Consider the following 19787-nt stretch of genomic DNA (forward strand, 5'->3'; position numbering starts at 1 on the left):
TGTGTCGTCGAGTCGGCCCCGACTCATAGCGACCCCTCCTTGGGTTTCCGAGGCAGTATCACTACGGAAGTAGGATTGCCCAACCTTCCTTCCGGGGGTCCCTGGAATCCGAATGAGAATGCTATAACTTTAAAATCCAAAAGTTTCAATAGAATATTCTAAAACTTTGTTGACGAGAGTTAGAACATTACCTCCAGACTTGGATAGAACTTGCTAAGATTATTATATTTTAATCAATAAAAATATGTTAAAAGGATATCTTTAAACTGTTCAGTAGTTTAACATGTTTGTATTTCGTGCAATTTTATTAACTTTTTTCCTTTTTAGTGAAATTGTTATAAATAATTTTTAATCAAAACAAGTTAGATAATGGTTTTCATTTATATGGGTTCTTTTGTGGCTTTGTTTTCTTGCTTTGTTATGAAAACACCTGAATTCATTTTATTTTAACAATGAGCACAAGAATCAAAGGGATAAAGTCTCTATTTTTGTCTCACCCCTTATGTGATTTAAGTTATATAACACTGTTAGGATACCAAGGACACTGGTATAGTTTTCAGTGACTCTGAACAGTGCTCTGTTTCACTGAATAAAGGGGGAAAAAAATGTTTTCACCATTTCCATTTTTTAATTTTTTTTCCACAATGTCAAACTGTTACTTATGCCTCTCTGGATCTGGATTATGTGGCTAAATGCAACCTAAATCTAATAAGATTTTGATGATGAAAGACTGTAAGTGAAGATCTGCTCTGCTCAGTGAGCATAAGAAAAACTTCCTGAATGAGGTCATTATTTAAAGCTGTGTAAAACAACGCCATCTACATTTCAGTGTATTATGTCTTAAGGTAAAGGACATCACAGCCCTGGAGGAAAACATTCAGTTATTACGTTATCTGAGTTCATTAACTTTTGCTGTTCCTGTAATCTTTCATTTTCAGGCTTTCTCCCTCCACCCCACCCCGGCCCAGAATGTAGAGTTCCAACAATGAAAAAGAAATAAGAATGTACAACATAAAAATGCTTTTTCTTCCACAAATACTCAACATTATTACCTTGTTCTTTTTCAATTTCTTAAAGTATATTTAGCAAAACAAAAAGCTAAAATTTATGGAATATTTACCATATGCCTTCCAGAATGCTAACTGATTTACATGTTCTCTAGTCTTTAAAACAACTCGGCAGGGTGTGTAATATTATTCCTGAGCCTAACAGTACTATTCTCAGAAAGACTAACATCCCCATAGCCATATAGCTGGTAAGAAGAGTCAGGAATCAAAGCTGTAAACCTAACACATGAAATCATCTTATCTGCTCATCACACTACTGCTTGTTTATGAACTAAGCAGCTCTTTCTACAACACTTGTCACCTTCCTTTTCTTATCACTTTTGTCTTTCTTTTTTTCCCCATTCCTCTAACTTTCAGATACCCTGGTTCCTCCTGCTGACTTTGAGTAGAACCTACAGTCTAATGCCACACTTAGGGATGTTTTCTCAAATACTCTGTCCCCCTCCTGATTTAGCTGTTTCATGATAATAAACTGATCAAACATGACTGAACTAAATTACAAAAGGGTGTCAATAATTAACATCAGATTTCATTGTTTTTTTTAAAACAAGTGTTATAAATAAGGTTATTCCCATTTTACAGGTAAGGAAACTGAAGTTCTGGAAAAGTTAGTGAGTCCAGGTCTTCCAATTTTAAATCCTGTCCTCTTCCCTTTAGAGCAGTCTGACTCCTCAACCTAAAATGGTCTACTAATGAAATTAGTGCCTTTCTAGCATTAGTTACATTACACTAGTCTACTTTCACACAAGAAGCCCTGAAAGGCTGGTACCACTACTGTTCTTCAACATGCACAATAACCTTGTTGAAGATGTATTCAAAAAATAGTGTGTGACGCCTGGCTGCCTGGCTGCACTGTTTCTGACCCTAGCAGTCAGATCAAACCACTATCAAATCTTCAAAGTACTTACTTGTGCTCCAGGCAACTACTTAGGTACTCCAATTCCTGAGAAGACTAGGGACTTCTTAGCAAGCTACCTTGAGAAGAACTAGTGATATCTTCCACACCAATTACATGGAGGTTATATGCTGGAGATTGATTAGGGAAATCCAATCTAAATTAGTAATTATATAGATGATTATTAAGGGATTTACTAAAGGATTCCACCTATTTTAGATAATTTAAAATATAGATGCTTGCGTCGTAGAGTTTTAAGAGAAATGAGTAATCTAAATAGCAAATAAACAACTGTTAAAAAACAGCTTAATGGAGGAAAAGTGAGCAATAAGAAGATGTAGTCTCTGTTACTCCGTACCAGTTATTAGAAAAGAAGAAGAAGAATTAGTCTAGAGAGAATGGAAATAAAGATTTCAGATATGTTATGAAGGATCAAATAGCTATCTTCATGACAGCTTGGAAAGAATCCTTTGCGGAATCAAACGAATGTCAAATTTTAGTCTGTGAAAAGTATATGAGATGAAACTTACTGTTAGGAAACAGAAAAAGACTGACCCTTTGTGGAGAAGTATTTCCTATTTCTTAGTTTGCTGTGAAGTACTATCAGGATCCTGCCCAAGAACTGATACATTCTAACAAGGTACCTTTAAGTGGCCATTTGCAGCTATTTTTTGATATAGAAAATGATAGTATTATTTAAATCATATGCATTTTGTGATTTTTATAAGCCATAAAAAAGAAAACCAAACTTACTGCCATCACGTAAAATGGCCATGAGTTAATGGTCAAATGAAAAAGGAAAGCAGGAAGAAGCAAAGGGAGGATAGGAGGAATGGGATGAGGAAGAAAAGAAAGGAAAATAAAAACCTGTGAAGTTATTTTAAAGAGAAGAAATATTTTCTTAGGCCATTAAAACTTTATAAAAACTGTCAAACCAAACTCGCTGCCATCGAGTCAGATCCGACTCATAGCGAACCCTCCTTGGGTTTCTGAGGTGATACCACTATGGAAGTAGATTGCCCAGTCTTCCTTCCAAGGAGTGGCTGGTGGTTTTGAACCACCAGCTTTCTGGTTAGCAGTCAAGTGCCTTAGGCACTATGCTACCAGAGCTCCCTATAAGGACTATAGTCAGGCTATTTTTGAAACACTTGTGAAAACAGCTGATCAATTTGAGTAGGGAAGGAAAATCTTGTAGAATTAATTTCTTATCTACTCAAAAAGCTATGTAAGAATTTTCTTTGAAAAAATTACAGCTATTTCTGGAATATAGTATATTCCAGGAGCTCCGCTGGCATAGTAGGTAATACATTTGGCTGCTAACCAGGTCAGCAATTCAAACCCACCAGTCTCTCCGTGGGAGGAAGATGAGGCAGTCTACTTCTATAAAGATTTATACCCTTGGAAACCATACGAGGGTCGCTATGAGTTGGAATCAACTTGATGGCAGTGGATTTGGTTTTTGGCTTAATGTGTATTACAAGGCAACATTACTAAATTTTTCCTTCTAAATGGAGTATCTTCTAATTTAATAGCAAAGTATTATGGTTAAGGAAGCTGCTTTGTTGTCAGCCCCACAATTTTCAGTATATCTGAAGAATTTTCTTCTTTTGGACATCATTACAAAGATCCTTTAAAAGATGGATTTTTAGGGTGATTAGTGTATTAGTTCTTTAATGCTGCTACAACAGAAATACCACAAGTAGGTGGTTTTAACAAACAGAAATGTGTTGCTTTATAGTTTAGGAGGCTACAAGTCCATATTGAGAGTGCCAGCTCTAGGGGCTAGGTGAAGACCCCTCAATCTTGAGCTTCAGCTCTGCCTCTTAATTCCAGGCCCACTGGAGATAGAGGCATCTCTTAACTCAGGCAGCTGCTGTCTGCTGAGGTTGATGAACCCAAGGTCAGCAGGTAAAATGGTACAATCCCAAGATCAGCAGACAGCACAGTAGGCCACTAGTTTAAGCACAGGAACAACCCTAAGATTGTCAAGCAACACAGGAAGCCACTGGTTATGAAAACGCAGCCAAATGCAGGATTCAAATGTGCCAAAAGCTAGAGACCTTTCCCAAAGCTTCTCTTTATATTCTGGGAGCAGGCCAAACCCCAAAGACAGCTCCCTAGCTGCTTACAGCAGATTCTACCATGCAGATAATTATGGTCTCCTCATGGAGAATAACTACATCCAGCTGCCCACCCAAGTGGACACACAGCTTTAACTACCAGAATAAGGAAAATCCAAAGAAAAGTACTTAAATAAAAATAGAATATGTAGATGATTACTAAAGAATTTTCAATTATTTTAAGTAATTTACACCTACCTTACATGCATAATTTGAGGAAAAAACTTTTTAAAATGTAATCATTTTTAATTATCTTTGTAATTTTTTTTCTAAGAATAAAGATCAGTTTCCTGTTTTCAAAATTTGAGTTTAACTATTATTGCAAGCATTTATATAGTCATGTACAGGAGCCTGGTGGCACAGTCACTAAAAGTTTGGCTGCTAACTTAAAGATGAATAGTTCAAACCCATCGTCTGTTTGAAGAAGAAAGACATGGCAGTCTGCTTCCCTAAACATTACAGCCTTGGAACCCTAGAGGATAGTTCTACTTCATCCCGTAGGGTCAGTATGAGTTGGAATTGACTCAACAGCAATGAGTTTGGTTTTGTGTTTTGATTTTGATTAGATAGCCTCAAGTATTTGTGTTTATGCTATTTATATGTTGGTAATTAAATCCTTTTGTAGATATTAACCCCAATATTGTATTGTAGCTAACTTTTAGTTTGTGATTTTTCAAGCGTGCTGATGACATCACATGTTTAGTAGCAGATACCACACTTCTTGTACACTTCTTTGGAAGAAAAGGAAAAGCTGAGCTAAATTTTGAAGATTTTTACAGGTGAGCCTTAATTTTTATATTTCCATTGAAAAATGTTAGCAGGCTAAAGTTAGAAGGGACCTCAGAAATTAATCTAGTGCAAATACATCCTGTTGCTGTTTTCATCCTAACTGCAGATACCGCCCACTCTATCACTAACAAATGTGTCAATTCTATCAGTACCTATATGACAGTGGTTATATTGGTAATTACAACATGACATTACTGAATAGTGAAAATGTCTGCATCTCTAGATTGACTGTTATCTCCTAGATATTCAAGATATTCAGAAGTAAGGATGCTGCCTACGTCTTAGTCTTAATAATCCACAGTAACAATAGCAAGCATATATATATATATATATAGTGTTTACTATGTGATACACACAATACATTAACTTTGAGCCTGTTCACTACACTTTGAGGTACCTTCGTTATCCTGATTTTACAGATGAGGAAATCAAAATCCTGAGAAGCTAAAGTAACTTGCCCCAGATGCCACAGTGATTAGGTGGTAAAGCCTCACATAACAAAGAAAAATTTCATGAAGCTTTGTGTCATCATATAATTAAATTATTTCCATATAACATTTATATCATTTTATCTTGTTCATTCTTTATCATATGTTTGTCACAGATTCATGGACAACCTACAAACAGAAGTTCTAGAAATAGAATTCCTTTCCTACTCTAATGGCATGAATACCATCAGTGAAGAAGATTTTGCTCATATTCTTTTGAGATATACAAATGTGGAAAATACATCAGTATTTTTGGAAAATGTGCGTTACAGTATACCTGAGGAAAAGGTATCAAACCCTTTATATTTATTTTGCTAGACATATAATTATCTTGTAATTCTATATTATAAGAAAATAGAGAATTATAAAATATATTGGCCTTCTGTTAATTATTTTGTATCTCTTGATTAGTAGAATACTTTGGATATAGTTCATTAGCTTTTCTCTGTGCTAAATTTTTTAAAATCAATTAATTTAAAATTCTGGCTAGAGATCCATATTTTTCAGGGGTATCCTGAAACCCTTAAGGTTATTAAAAAATATATTTTATTAAAATTAAAGATATCATTTTTCAAAAGGATTCTACTGAGCTATATCCTTTGACTACTACGTAAACATCGCCTCTTATAAAAGTTTATATTGACATCATTTCAGTCACACCTTATTCATTTCTATAATACCCTTAATGAAGGGTCATTTGAAGATAGCCATTGATGAGTGAGTGATCTTATCAGCAGTTGAAGTGAAATTTTTCAAAGAGTTTTAATGGCATGAATGTTTAAGAACCTGGAACAACTGATTGTCTATTTGTGTAGTAACAGATCTGTTGTCAGCAATTCTGAGCAGTTGCATTATCTAGTGGTATTTGAATGCATCACTGCAACCAAATAGAACTGATGTTACAAGTTACCCTTCAAGCATGAGATGTTTTGAATATATTGCCTTCTATTTGTGTTTATAGAAGGATCAGGTTTATCCATCCTAGTATAACTTGCAAATAGTTTGACTTTGTTTAGAATAAATACACTGTGTTAGTGCTAACAATTCTTCAGGACTCTAAGAATGAGAAAAAGGGATTTGATGCATTTGGCCTTTTGATGCCTTTGGCCATTGATGCAGTTTACATATGTGCTGATCACAGACTTTTATCTGTTTTGCATAGATAAACGTCCCTAAAACATAATACTGGAAATTGCCCTACTTTGTCAAGCTATTAAGATATTATTCAGGACCTCGAAGAATGTGCTTTTTTTTTCTTTTATTAAATAGAAACATCAGAATCAGTATCTCAGAAAGTTAAATTCTAGGGTTGAGGCATTACAGGAAAGCTTTGTACTGCTTCTGCCGCTAGTTTTTATATCTAAAATTATTTCAAAGTAAAAATCTTAAAAAAAAAGTTAATTTCATAATAATAACTTAAAAAGTTATTATTCTGAAAACTTCGTTAATAGATATGTATCTTAAGCACTACAAATTGTTAAGTAGAAAAGGAAAATTTGGTAACTGAGCCAGCATTGATTGAATGTTTACTCTGTACCATGTTTTTTTTTTCCCCCTTGTATTACCTCATCAAATCCCCAAAACCAGCCTCCCAGGAATTGACATCTCTCTTTAGAAAAGAATGAAGCTGAGGCTGTCACGAACACTTGGCAATGATTCAAACCCAGGACACTCTAAACCAATAATATTCCTTACTATACCTTACATACTGTTTGCCCTTTTACCACTCACCCTATTCCCTCCAAAATAATTCATTGAGTCTCCAGGTTGCAACAAGGTTGCAGTTCCAACAAGTCTGTTGTAAGTCAGTTCTGAGGTAAATCAAATACATCTTTTTTTTTTTTCCAGTTTCTGCTCTTACTGCCTTTTATTATCAGTATCTTTATAAATCTAATCTTTATTTGCCTTGGGGGTTGGAGACATTACATATAAACATCTATGAGTAAACATCTGAGAATGATAACATCAGCAAATCACATACTGCAACATTGTAGGTAGTACAGAAAATACAGTCATAAATACAGTTCCTTGTAACTTAAATATTGGTATGTCAGAGACAACCTGTAGCAACTACTACTATTTGAATAGCACTTAATATTTCTAAAGCACTTTGATATTCATTCATTTATCCAACAGATATTTATTCACAAACTGCTATTTACTAAGGCTTTATCGTATCCTCTGGGGATGAAGAGACAAGATAAGAAAACCTCTCTCTGTCAGAGAAATACTTCTTTAGTTGAGTGACAAAATAAACAAATAAGCAAAAACAAATAGTACATTACATACTCACAGAAAGTTATAAATCCTATAAAAAGGGACCGTAAGTCTTGAGAATCAGAGAAGGTGGATGACAAAGGAAGACTTTTCTGAAGAGATGGCTTTTGAGAAAAGAGCTGTTCAAAGATCTGAATGAAGAGTATTCCAGGAAGAGCAAATAGTAAGTGGCAAGCACTTGAGAAGGAAAAAGCTTAGAATATTTGAAAAAGTAACATAAATGAACTAAAGAGTAGGAGATAAGGAAGAAGAGAGATATGGGTCAGATCTTACAGGACTTTGTAGGCCAAGGTAGGGAGTTTAAATTTTATTCCAATGGTGATTTTAAGAGTTAAGCCAGTAAAGGGTTTAAACTTTAAAGCAAGGGTCTGTAAACTACCCCATCTCCTTTTATGTAAATAAAGTGTTACTGGAATGCAGCCACACTCATTGATTTTGTCTGTGGCTACTTTTATGGCATAATGACAGAGTTGAGTAGTTGTAACAGACACCATTGTTGTTGTTAGGTGCTGTTGAGTCTGTTCTAATCATAGCAACTCTGTACAGCAGAACAAAACGTTGCCTGAGCCTGCATCATCCCCACAATCATTGCAATGCTTGAGCCAATTGTTGGAGCCGCTGTGTCAGTCTATTTCATTGAGGGTCTCCCCTGTTTTCACTGACTCTACTTTACCCGGCATGATATCCTTCTCCAGGGAATGGTCCCTCCTGACAGCATAACCAAAGTGTGAGAAATGAAGTCTGGCCATTCTTGTTTCTAAGGAATATTCCACCTGTACTTCTTCTAAGACAGATTTCTTTGTTCTTCTGGCAGCCCGTGGCATTTTCAATTATACTTCGCCAGCACCACAATTCAAATATATCATTTCTTCTTTGTTCATTGCCCAGCTCTCAAATGCATATGAGGCTTTTGAAAATCCCATGGCTTGGGTCAGGCACACCTTAGTCTCCAAGGTAACATCATAGCTCTTTGATACTTTAAACGTCTTTTATAGTAGATTTGCCCAATGCAATATGTTGTTTGATTTCTTTACTGCTTTTCTATGGGCATTGATTATGGATCCAAGACTGACAACTTCAATCGTTTGTCCATTTATCATGGTGTTGCTGATTGATCTGGTTGTGAGGGTTTTTGTTTTCTTTATATTGAGATATAATCCATACTAAAGGCTGTAGTCTTTGATCTTCATCAGTAAATATTTTAAGTCATCTGCACTTTCAACAAGCAAAGTTGTTAATAAGTCTTCCTCCAATACTAATGCTACATTCTTCTTAATATAGTCCATCTTCTTGGATTATTTGCTTAGTATACAGATTAAATAAGTATGGTAAAAGGATGCAGACCTGACGCACACCCTTCCTGATTTTAAACCATGCAGTATCCCCTTGTTCTGTTTGAATGACAGCCTCTTGGCCTATGAAAAGGTTCCTCATGAACATAATTAAGAGTTATAGAGTTCCCATTATTTGCACTGTTATCCATAATTTGTTATGATCCACACAGTCGAATGTCTTTGCATAGTCAATAAAACACAGGTAAATATCTTTCTGATATTCTTTGCTTTCAGCCAGGATCCATAACAGAGACAATATGGCCTACAAAAGTGAAAATGTATGTTCTCTTGCCCTTTACCAAAAAATTGTCATAAATAGACTGTCAAGCATAACCCAAAATGCACATAGCAGAAGAGAAACTAGATGAATGAGACCTCGTAAAAATTAAATTTTTATGTTTCAAAAGACTCCAAAAGAGTCAAAAGAAAACGTACAGATTGGGAAGAAGTATTTGGCAACAACATATCTGACAAGGGATTTATCTCCAAAATTTACAGAAAACTCCAACATCTCAATAACAGAAAGACAAAACAATCCAATTAAAAAATGGGCAGAGGACATGAATACATACTTCACCAAAGAGGATACTCAGGCATATCCAACAAACTCATGACGAAATATTCACGATCATTAGCCATTGTTGTTGTTGTTGTTATGTGTTGCCGAGTTGGACCCGACTCATAGCAAACCCCTCGAGAGATGCAAATCAAAACAACAATGAGATAAGATACCATCTTGCCCCACCACTAGTAGCAAAGTTCAATAAGACAGAAAATAACAAATGCTGCTGGCGAGGATGTGGAAAGATTGGAACTCTCATATACTGCTGGTGGAACTGTAAAATAACACAAGCACTATGGAAAGCAGTATGGCGATTCTTTAAAAAATTGGAATTAGAAATACCATTTAATCCAGCTTCAGTGTTTTCTCCATCCACCATGAAGCTGTTTATTAGACCAGTTGTGAGGATTTTTGTTTTCTTTTTATTGAGGTATCATCTATACGGTAGACTAGTCTTTAATCTTCATCAGTAAGTGCTTCAAGTCATCCTTACTTTCAGCCAGCAAAGTTGTGTTTTCTGCATATCACAGTTGTTAATGAGAAAATGGAGAAAAGATTGAAGTTGTCAAGGATTTCATATTACTTGGTTCTAAAATCAACACGAATGGAAGGAGCAGTCAAGACATCAGACGACGTATTGCATGGAGCAAATCTGCTGCAAAAGGCCTGCTTCAAGTACTGAAAAGCAAAGATGTCTCCTTGAAGACTAAGTTGCACCTCACCAACAGTATTTTCATTCACCTTTTATGCGTGTGAGAGCTGAACAATGAATAAAGAAGACCAAAGAAGAGTTGATGCTTTTGAGTTGTGGTGTTGAAGAAGAATGCTAAGAGTACCATGGTCTGCTAAAAGGACTAACAAATCTGTCCTGGAAAAAGTGCAATCGGAATACTCCTTGGAAGCGAGAATGGCCAGACTTCGTCTCACCTACTTAGGTTAGGTTGTCAGAAGGAACCATTCCCTGGAGAAGGATATCATGCTTGGTAAACTGGAGGGTCAACTAAGAAGGGGAAGGCCTTCAATAAAATAGCTAGACACAGTGGCTGCAACGATGGGCTCAGATGTAGCAAGGATCATGAGGCTGGCACAGGACCAGGCAGTGTTTTGTTCTGCTGTGCATAGGGTCACTATGAGTCAGAGACAACTCGACGGCACCTAACAACAATAACAACATTTGATCCAGCAATCCCATTACTACGTATATATCCTATATAAGTGAAAGCCAGGACAAGAACACTATTTGCAGTAGCAAAAAGGTGAAAACAACCTAGGTGCCCATCAACAGAAGAATGGATAACCAAACTATGGTACATACACACAATGGAATACTGTGCAGCACTAAAGAATAATATAGAATCTGCAAAACACCGCATAACATAGATAAACTTGGAGGACATTATGCTGAATGAAGTAAGTCAATCACAGAGGGACAAATATTATCTATTAATTGTTCATTATTGTAAAAAGTCAAGGAAAGGTTTCTATATGGAAGGAAACTTTCTTTGTTGGTTACCAGGATGGGAGGGGAGGGGAGGGAAAACTGCAAAAATAAAAATAAATTTAAAAAGAAATTGCCAACTCTTGTTTTAGCATATAGGAGTGATACGGAGCGTAGAAGTGATTTATTCTGTACTTACTGAGTATCTTCTTTGACACTCTGATATGATCTAATTTATTGTTTCAAAAAAGATCACTTTGACTGCTATATAGAGAATAGGTTTTAATTGGCCCAGCTTTGAAACAAGGAGCCAAGTTAAGGTTCAATTACAGGAGTCCAGGCAAGAGATGAGCATGGCTTATACCAGAGTGAAAGCAGAAAAAAAATGGTTATATACTGGATCACCTAAAAAGTAGATCCAATAAAATTTGTTAATGGGCTATATTGTGAAGGTAAAAGAGGAATCAAGAACTCCTAGGATTTTGACCTGAGCCACAAGGTGAAGTCATGGTATCATTTACTGACCTAAGTAAGAATATGGCTTCAGAGTTATGAAAGAATCAAGAGTTTTATTTTGGACAGGTTAATTTTGAGATTCATAGTAAATATCAAAGTAAAGGTATTAACCAGGCAGTTGGATAGTGAATATCACTCAGGTGCAGTTAGGACTACTTTTGGTAGGTAGTCGTATATTGGTTTTCAGGTTGTGTCTTCAGCTCAAACTTCTCTTCTCAATTCCAGACTTATTCATCCTACTCCCTACTCAGTCAGCATCTCTACTTGGCTAGCCAATCAACATCTCAGCTTAATGTTTTCAAAATGAAACGCCTGATCATCTTACACACACACACGTACCCAACAAAAACACTCCACACACCATCTTGCCTGTTTTAATTAATAGAAACTCTTTTCTTCTAGCTACTCTGGCCAGAATTTTGGATGCCTTATAGTCAGACTCTACACTGTTGTTGTTAGATGCCATCAGGTCATGTCTGAATCATAGTGACCCCATGCACAGCAGAACGAAACACCACCCGTTCCCACGCCAGCTCCATGATCCTAACTATACTTGAGCCCATCGTCACAGCCACTGTGTCAGTCCATCTTGTTGAGGGCCTTCCCCTCTTTCATCGACCCTCCAACTTACCAAGCATGACATCCTTCTCCAGGGAATGGTCCCTTCTGACAACATGACCAAAGTAGGTGAGACAAAGTCTAGCCATTCTTGCTTCCATAGAGCATTCCGGCTGCACTTCCTCCAGGACTGATTTGTTAGTTCTTTGATCATTCTTTGCCAACACCACAACTCAGAAGCATCAACTCTTCTGTGGTCTTCCTTATTTATTGTCCAGGTCTCACATGCATACGAGGTGATTGAAAATATCATGGCTTGTTTCAGGTGCACCTTTGTCCTTAAGGAGACATCCTTGCTACTCAGCACTTGAAAGAGGTCCCTTGCAGCCAACTTGCCTAGTGCTATATGTCGTCTAATGTCCTGACTGCTGCTTCCATTGGCATTGATTGTAGAACCAAGCAATGTGAAGTCTTTGACAACTTCAATCTTTTCTCCATTTATTGTGATGCTGCTTATAGGTCCAGTTGGTGAGGGTTTTTGTTTTCTTTATATTGAGACGTAATCCATATTGCAGACTGTATTCTTCAGTCTTCATCAGTAAGTGCCTCAAGTCATCCTCACTTTCAGCAAGCAAAGTTGTGTCATCAGCATATCACAGGTTGTTAATAATTCTTCCTCCAGTCTTGATGCCATGTTCTTCTTCATATCGTCATATAGACTCTACACTATGTATCAGCAAATCCTATTGAATCTACGTTTCAGAATGTGACCACTTCTTGCTACTTCCACTGCTACCATCTGAGTCACCCTTCTCACTTGTCAGGATTATTACAGTCATCTTTTAAATTCTCTTTCTGCTTTTAACTTTGCCTTCTTATAGTCTGTTCTCAATCTAGCAATTAAGGAAATGCTTTACACCATGATTTAGAACTTATTAGGATAAATTCCTGTTTTTCTCAAAAGCTGAAATCTTTACAGAGGCCTACAAGACCTACACAGTCTGCTTCCCCATCCTTCCTCTGACATCATTTCCTACCATCTCTCTACTTGCGCACTTTGCTTCAGCCACTCTGGCCTTTACTCTCAAATACCAGGTGTTTGTCTTTTACACATGTTCTCTTCCCTCCCATAATGTTCTTCCCCTAGATACCAACATGGCTTGTTATGTTATTTCTGGATGAGGCCTACCCTATCCAATTTTATATATAAATAATATATAATCTATTATATAAATAATAGCTTATAAATAGCATATTGAGCTTTTATATAAATTATAGCCTATTTTGTAAATTATAATTCCCTCCTGTAGCATTCCCTTCTACTTCTTACCTTAATCTTTGGTTTTTCCCTATAGCATTATCACCTAATACTCTGTATAATTTGCTTATTTTTATTTTTTGTTGTTTATCTGAATAATCTATATAATTGACTTACTTTTATTGTTTACTATCTGTCTCCCCCAAGTAGAATGTAAGCTCCAGGAGGGCTGGTATTTTTGTTGTTGTTGATTTGTGTATCCACAGCATCTAAACTATCTGTTGAATAAATAGATGATATTTAAAGATGAAAGACTAAAATCTTTTAGATTTTTATGAATTTTACCTACAGATAATCATTCTTATGTAAAACGACAGATGTACAAGGTTATTCATTACAGTGTTGTTTTTAATATCAAAAAATTAGAACTTCCTTAAATGTCTTTCAGTAAGCCACTGGTTAAATAAATTGATGTATCTGTGCTCTGGTAGCATAGTGCCTCCTCGGAAGGAAGGTTGGCAATCTACTTCCATAGTGATACTGCCTTGGAAACCCAAGGAAGGGCTGCTGTGAGTCAGGTCTGACTCAACGGCAAATAATGACAACATACAATAGAATACCATGCAACTGAAAAAAAAAAACCAAGAAAGTTCTTTATCTCCAAGACATATTAAGTGAAAAGAGCATGGTTGACGACAATGTGTAGAGCAAAATTACCATTGTATAAGAAGAGTTAAAAAAAAACAAAAAACCAGTGACATTTATTCCATTCCAACTCATAGTGACCCTATAGGATGGAGTATAACTGTAAATCTTTACAGAAGCACACAGCCTCATCTTTCTCCTGAGCAGCGGCTGATAAGTTTGAACCACCAACCTTATGCTTAGCAGCCAAGAAAATAGCCTATGCTAACTCTAGAAGGATCTACATTGGTTCCACTGTGCTTCTTTCTGCTGCCCTACCTTCATTATCATGGCAAGAATAGGGGAAAATATGCTACTGTATAATGACATTTTGCATTGTCATTATGCAGACAGTAATTGCTAATTGTAACAGCAATACTAAGTGGTAGTAAATCTGTTTGAATTTTACATTTCATTTGGAAAAATAAGGTTTTCTGTGCCCTGGACATGTTTATTTCATGACACATTCCAGATGTTTAATCTATGTACTTCTATGAAAAGTAGGTAGTTATATGAATAAATTTGACAAGACCAAATATATGTACATATGTTTCCTCAATATAGGGCATCACATTTGATGAATTCAGATCATTTTTCCAGTTTTTGAATAACTTAGAAGACTTTGCAATAGCCTTGAATATGTATAACTTTGCAAGTCGTTCTATTGGGCAAGGTAAGTAATCATCTTTTAAAAATTAACAACAAAAAATAATCCTACATTGTTTTGAGGAATATTGGTAACGAATTAATTAGATATGTCATATTAGCCATCAGCTTGCCTGAATGAAAGTCTAGTGTATATTTTCAGTAGGAAATTAGTTCTGACACTTTAAAAAAAACTAAGCAAAGTTTAGGGAAATATGCTAAATGTTTGTATTGTTTATTATTGCCCTTCATTTCATATTATTAGGAAATGCTAATAATATTTGTAAAAGTCAAAGAAGAAGAAACCTCGTGGTCATTTGATAACATTGAGGGATATATGTCTACCTAGAGAAGATCCAGCTAGCCATGCCTCAGATATCCTTACAGGATGGCATTTTTTTATCTTGCTGATTTTGCTTATAGCCCCTGCTGGCTCAGAAACCTTACTTGTCAGCACAGCCACTTCTCAGCAAAGGACTTAGATTAACTGAATGTTGAGAGTTATGTATAAAATTGAGTTACTGATTTGGTTAAGTTACAAAAAGAAATACAGCTGTCATAAAAATTTGAATGCTATTTTCCTCAGGACCAGCTCACTCTTTTTCTAGGTGAAATAACAAGTCAAATGATCTTCAGAAGATTGTTGATGAATATGAAATCAGAACAAAGAGAATTAAATGGTGTATCCGTCTCATGATAGCTTGGTCCTAGAAAACTTAATCACATGAGCAATAACCCACTTCTACCACCTCCATGTGAGGGATGGCCTTGTCTGTGGCTTTGGAATACCAGCTTTCTGTCAGCAAATACTCTTCAGTGTTTCTCAGACAACTCCCAGAATAATCTTTCTCCAATGTACCTGCTGTGGGAAACTTAAGTTTCCAAATTACCTACTGGAAAAATGTATAGGTTCCTCACATCAGGGTCCCCTCTAAGGAATTTTCCCAGCTCTTATATGTTTCCCTTGGGCAATCTACTTCTGTAGTGATACTGCCTCAGAAAGCCAAGGAGGGGTCACTTATAAGTTGGGGCTGACTCTATGGCACATAACAACAACATATGCTTCCCTGAGCTCTACCCAAATTGACTGTTCACTCTTCTCTGATTGTGCTCTCACATCTCCTTGATGCCCTCTTCATTCATGCCATTGTGTCTGTCATTTCTCTCATCTCTCTAAGCTGACATCCATCTGTCCTTCAGAGCTCAGCTCAAAACAAAGCCACAGCCTTGCCTAATCACTACCCTTCTCTCTCTTCTCCCTACTCCATGCTTCAGACAAATATAATCATTCATCTCCAAATTCTCCTAGCACTTAGTTGGTGCCTTTTGTTTTATGGTTATTGGGGCAAGTGTCTCGTCTCCCATTTGAACTGTAAGTTCTTTCAGAACATTTTCATCTAAATGACCTCCAAAGTCTGTCTGGCTGATGGTAGGTGCTCATCAAACAGTTAATTAATAAATAAGGCATTATTAAGCATTACTAAGATACTGCTTCTTGCTCTTTTAATTAAAACCACAGAGATTTGTTCCCTCAAGGCAGCATGATTAATGAAACTTTGTGTGGTATATAAAAGATCATGACTCAGGTTTAGAAACAAACTTTTACAATCTTTCCAGTAATTAGCATATATTATCAAGATGATATTAATGGTTTGCTTTTCTTCTTTTTATGTGACATTTATCTAGATGAATTCAAGCGTGCTGTCTATGTAGCCACCGGCCTCAAACTTTCACCACATTTAGTGAACACTGTCTTCAAGATTTTTGACGTTGACAAGGATGATCAATTAAGTTATAAAGAATTTATTGGAATTATGAAAGACAGACTACATAGAGGATTCCGGGTAAACCTATTTTAAACCTGTTGATAACCTTTTTTAAAAATCTGAAAGAAAAGAAAAATCCATCTAAGTTTCAGAAGCAGTTTTTAGAAATTTTTAAAGCCATAACATGAAATGTTTAATTTGAAAAGAAAAAATGTATCCCCTACCTGCTTTCAAAAAGGATTTGAGGTAATAAAAGATAATGGATTTTTTAAAAGGATAAATCATTTTATTTTCAATAATTTATTTTCATATTCGATTAGTTCTATATCTTATCCCTGTTTGTGGGGGAAGAAATGTTCCACATATTCTTGAAAAATTCAGTATATCACTGAGTCTCACTTAACAGATATCTAGGAGGCAGTGTGCAGCTAATATGTCACTGCGTATTCAATGCTTTTTATAGGGAAAATAAGTAAATGTTTTTTGTCAGGTGAACTTTTTTTTCTGTGACATCTTAGACTACAAACTAATTACTGTAAATTCAGTGATTTTTTTTCTAAGAAAGTTTTTTAAAGAATAAAATTACAGCATGAATCTGAATGTTTACACAGCTAACATTTGTAGATGTGCCACAAACAGAAAAATAAAAGGATTTTTTTAAGGTTAACACCTAGAATGTTGAATTTTCCCTCTTTGGCAAGATAGCCCTAAGTATTACACATTAAAAAAAAATTGTATATATGAAAAAAAAAGAAGAAGAAGATTCATCTTAGAAAATGTTTTTAAAGATTTTTTAATACAGTTTTAAAACCCAAGCTTTTTTTTTGATAAAGGTGTTTTGTACTTAACTGCCACCTAGTGGATTCTTGTTAACATTTCAGATGATGCCACAGAAAACCAAAATGAACATATATTGAAAATCATTTTGTTTTTTCTCAAGAAATTTAGAGTAGATCAAATTAAAATATAAAGTTTTATGCTGTTAAATCTCTATCATTTGGTTGCTTTCTTAGGTGTTATGTATTTTTATTTATTACATACTGATGGCTTTTATAACATTTTATTTATATTTATAGACTTTGATTCTCTATTCTACAGGGTTATAAAACAATTCAGAAGTATCCTACTTTCAAATCCTGTCTGAAGAAGGAGCTTCATAGCAGATAAGTATGTTAATTTCTCTCTTTTTCTAAATATGATGGCTCAGTAATAATAAAGGAAGAGTCAAAATTTTTCTATTATAATATTCAGAAAATAGCTGAAATATATAGAATTATAATTTATTTTTGATTTTTCAGAAGGCATGATTTCATTTTAATCCATTAATTCAAATTAAGAATTAGGCTTTATGATAAAACATTACATTACATTTTAAGATATGATCTAAAAATGGATTGGAATACAGAATACATACTCATCTTACTGGCATTCTCATTGAAATGTTTTGATTAAAAATTTTTCTGTTTAACCTGTTTTTTACTTGAACAGATATGATATAATGAATCCAAGTTGGATGGATGTGATCAAAGATAGTTTCAATCTAAGAAATATTTGTTACTACATTTTAGAATCATAATTTTGAACATTAGGTGCAATAATAGTACCTAATTTTTTGGAGTTATTATTAGGTTCCCCACCCGCCATTCCTTGGAAGGAAGATTGGGCAGTCTATTTCCGTAGAGATACCACCTCAGAAACCCACAGAGGGATCACTATGAGTCGAATCGACTCTAAGGCAGTGAGTTTGGGTTTTTTTTTTTTTTTTTTTTTTTTTTGGCCCTATACTAAGTGTTCTTCCCCATATAATAACTTACTTAATCTTCACAGGTATCCCATTTTAAAGCATGGAAATATCAGGGCTTAGAGAATAGGTAACTTGCCCAAAGTCACAAGGCTAGTGAGTGGCATACCAGGATTTAAACCTCATCCTGTCTGATGGAAAAGTCATGTTATTTATTATTTATACACTGTTACCGTAGATGGCAATAGTTGAGGAGGATATATGAGATTTTCAACACCATAAGTGGAAAATATGCAAGTGGACCTTACCAGATAAAACACACAGGAATCAAATTGTGATTATATCTGTGGAAAGAAATGATGGACAAACTCAATATCATCACTCAGAACAAGGCCAAGGACCCCTTGCATAACAGACCATCAATTGTTCTTAAGCAAGTTCTAGTTGAAGCTGAAGAAAATTAACATGAGCCCACAAGAGCCAAAGTACAACTTGAGTACTTCCTATCTGAATGTAGAGACTATCTCAAGAATAGAGCAAACACCAAACGAGTTTTAGGATGACATCAAGGATATCATACATGAAGAAAGCAAAAGGTTATGAAAAAGACTGGAAAGAAAGAAAGAAGAGTTAAAACTGGATGTCAGAAAAGACTGCACTTTGCTCTTGAATATAGAGAAACGAAAGTGATCAGAAGAAATGGTAAAGTAAAAGAGCTAAACAGAGTATTTCAAAGGGCAGCTCAAGAAGACAGAGTATTATAATGGAATGTGCAGAGACCTGGAGTTAGACAACCAAAAGGGAGGAACACACTTATCATTTCTGAACCTGAAAGAACTGAAGAAAAAATTCAAGCCTCAAGTTGCAATATTAAAGAATTCTATGGGCAAAATACTGAATGACACAAGAAGCATTAAAAGAAGATGGAAGGGGGAGAGTTCCTGTAAGATGGCAGACTAGGCAGAAAGACTGCACAGACCCTCTTCAGCAAAGAAAAGGGAAACCAATTAACACAGATACAGATGATAATCCTGGACCCCTGAGCCTTGAAGAGAAGAATATAGAAGTGTACTAAACCCCAACTAGCAGAAAGAATTGCATGAAAATACCAAAAAAGGAGACATACGGAGCTACGGCTAGAAGCAATCCTGAGGGATCCTGATGGCACGGACAGCTTGGAGAGTACTGAGTGGTGGTAGGACCTAAGACTTAACCTAAAAATCAGCCCTGCTAGCCAGGGACTACATGGAGGACTGCTCTGGTGGCTGGGGAATAAACGGAGTAGGCAAAGAGAAAGGTGTGCTGAGCTGTGCAGTTTTGCCTGTCCAGAGGGTGCCACCATTTTGAGTGTTTACAAGCAGCTTGACCATTTTGAATATTTAAAGAGACAGCACTCTCCCAGATTCCAGGTGCTTAAGAACAGGTTTTACTTGCCAGCAACCCCAAGGACACTCCAGACCTGCACAGCTAAAAAGCTGATACCCATCCTACTCAAACTATTCCAAAACATAGAAGAGGATGGAATCCTCCCTAACTCATTTTATAAAGCAAGCATAACCTTCATACCAAAACCAGGCAAAGACATCACTCAAAAGGAAAACTACAGACCAATATCCCTCATGAATATAGATGCAAAAATCTTCAACAAA

The 19787-nt window shown here is 35.8% G+C and overlaps 1 protein-coding gene across 1 annotated transcript in view; it reads left to right on the forward strand.

Moving 5' to 3' along the window:
- MICU3 (mitochondrial calcium uptake family member 3) overlaps positions 1 to 17564 on the forward strand; it is a gene marked incomplete at its 5' end in the record, with an annotated part of 88548 nt that extends 70984 nt beyond the window's left edge. The window contains 5 exons of the mRNA XM_007954954.1: positions 4761 to 4861; positions 5476 to 5647; positions 14551 to 14659; positions 16318 to 16475; positions 17496 to 17564. Of these exons, the coding sequence (XP_007953145.1) occupies positions 4761 to 4861; positions 5476 to 5647; positions 14551 to 14659; positions 16318 to 16475; positions 17496 to 17564 (609 nt within the window). The remainder of the gene's footprint in view (positions 1 to 4760; positions 4862 to 5475; positions 5648 to 14550; positions 14660 to 16317; positions 16476 to 17495) is intronic.
- Between the last annotated feature and the right edge of the window lie 2223 nt (positions 17565 to 19787).

Source organism: Orycteropus afer, unplaced genomic scaffold (assembly GCF_000298275.1).
Source record: "Orycteropus afer afer isolate SDZICR_OR568_19922 unplaced genomic scaffold, OryAfe1.0 scaffold00483, whole genome shotgun sequence".
In the NCBI taxonomy this organism is placed as follows: Eukaryota; Metazoa; Chordata; class Mammalia; order Tubulidentata; family Orycteropodidae; genus Orycteropus; species Orycteropus afer.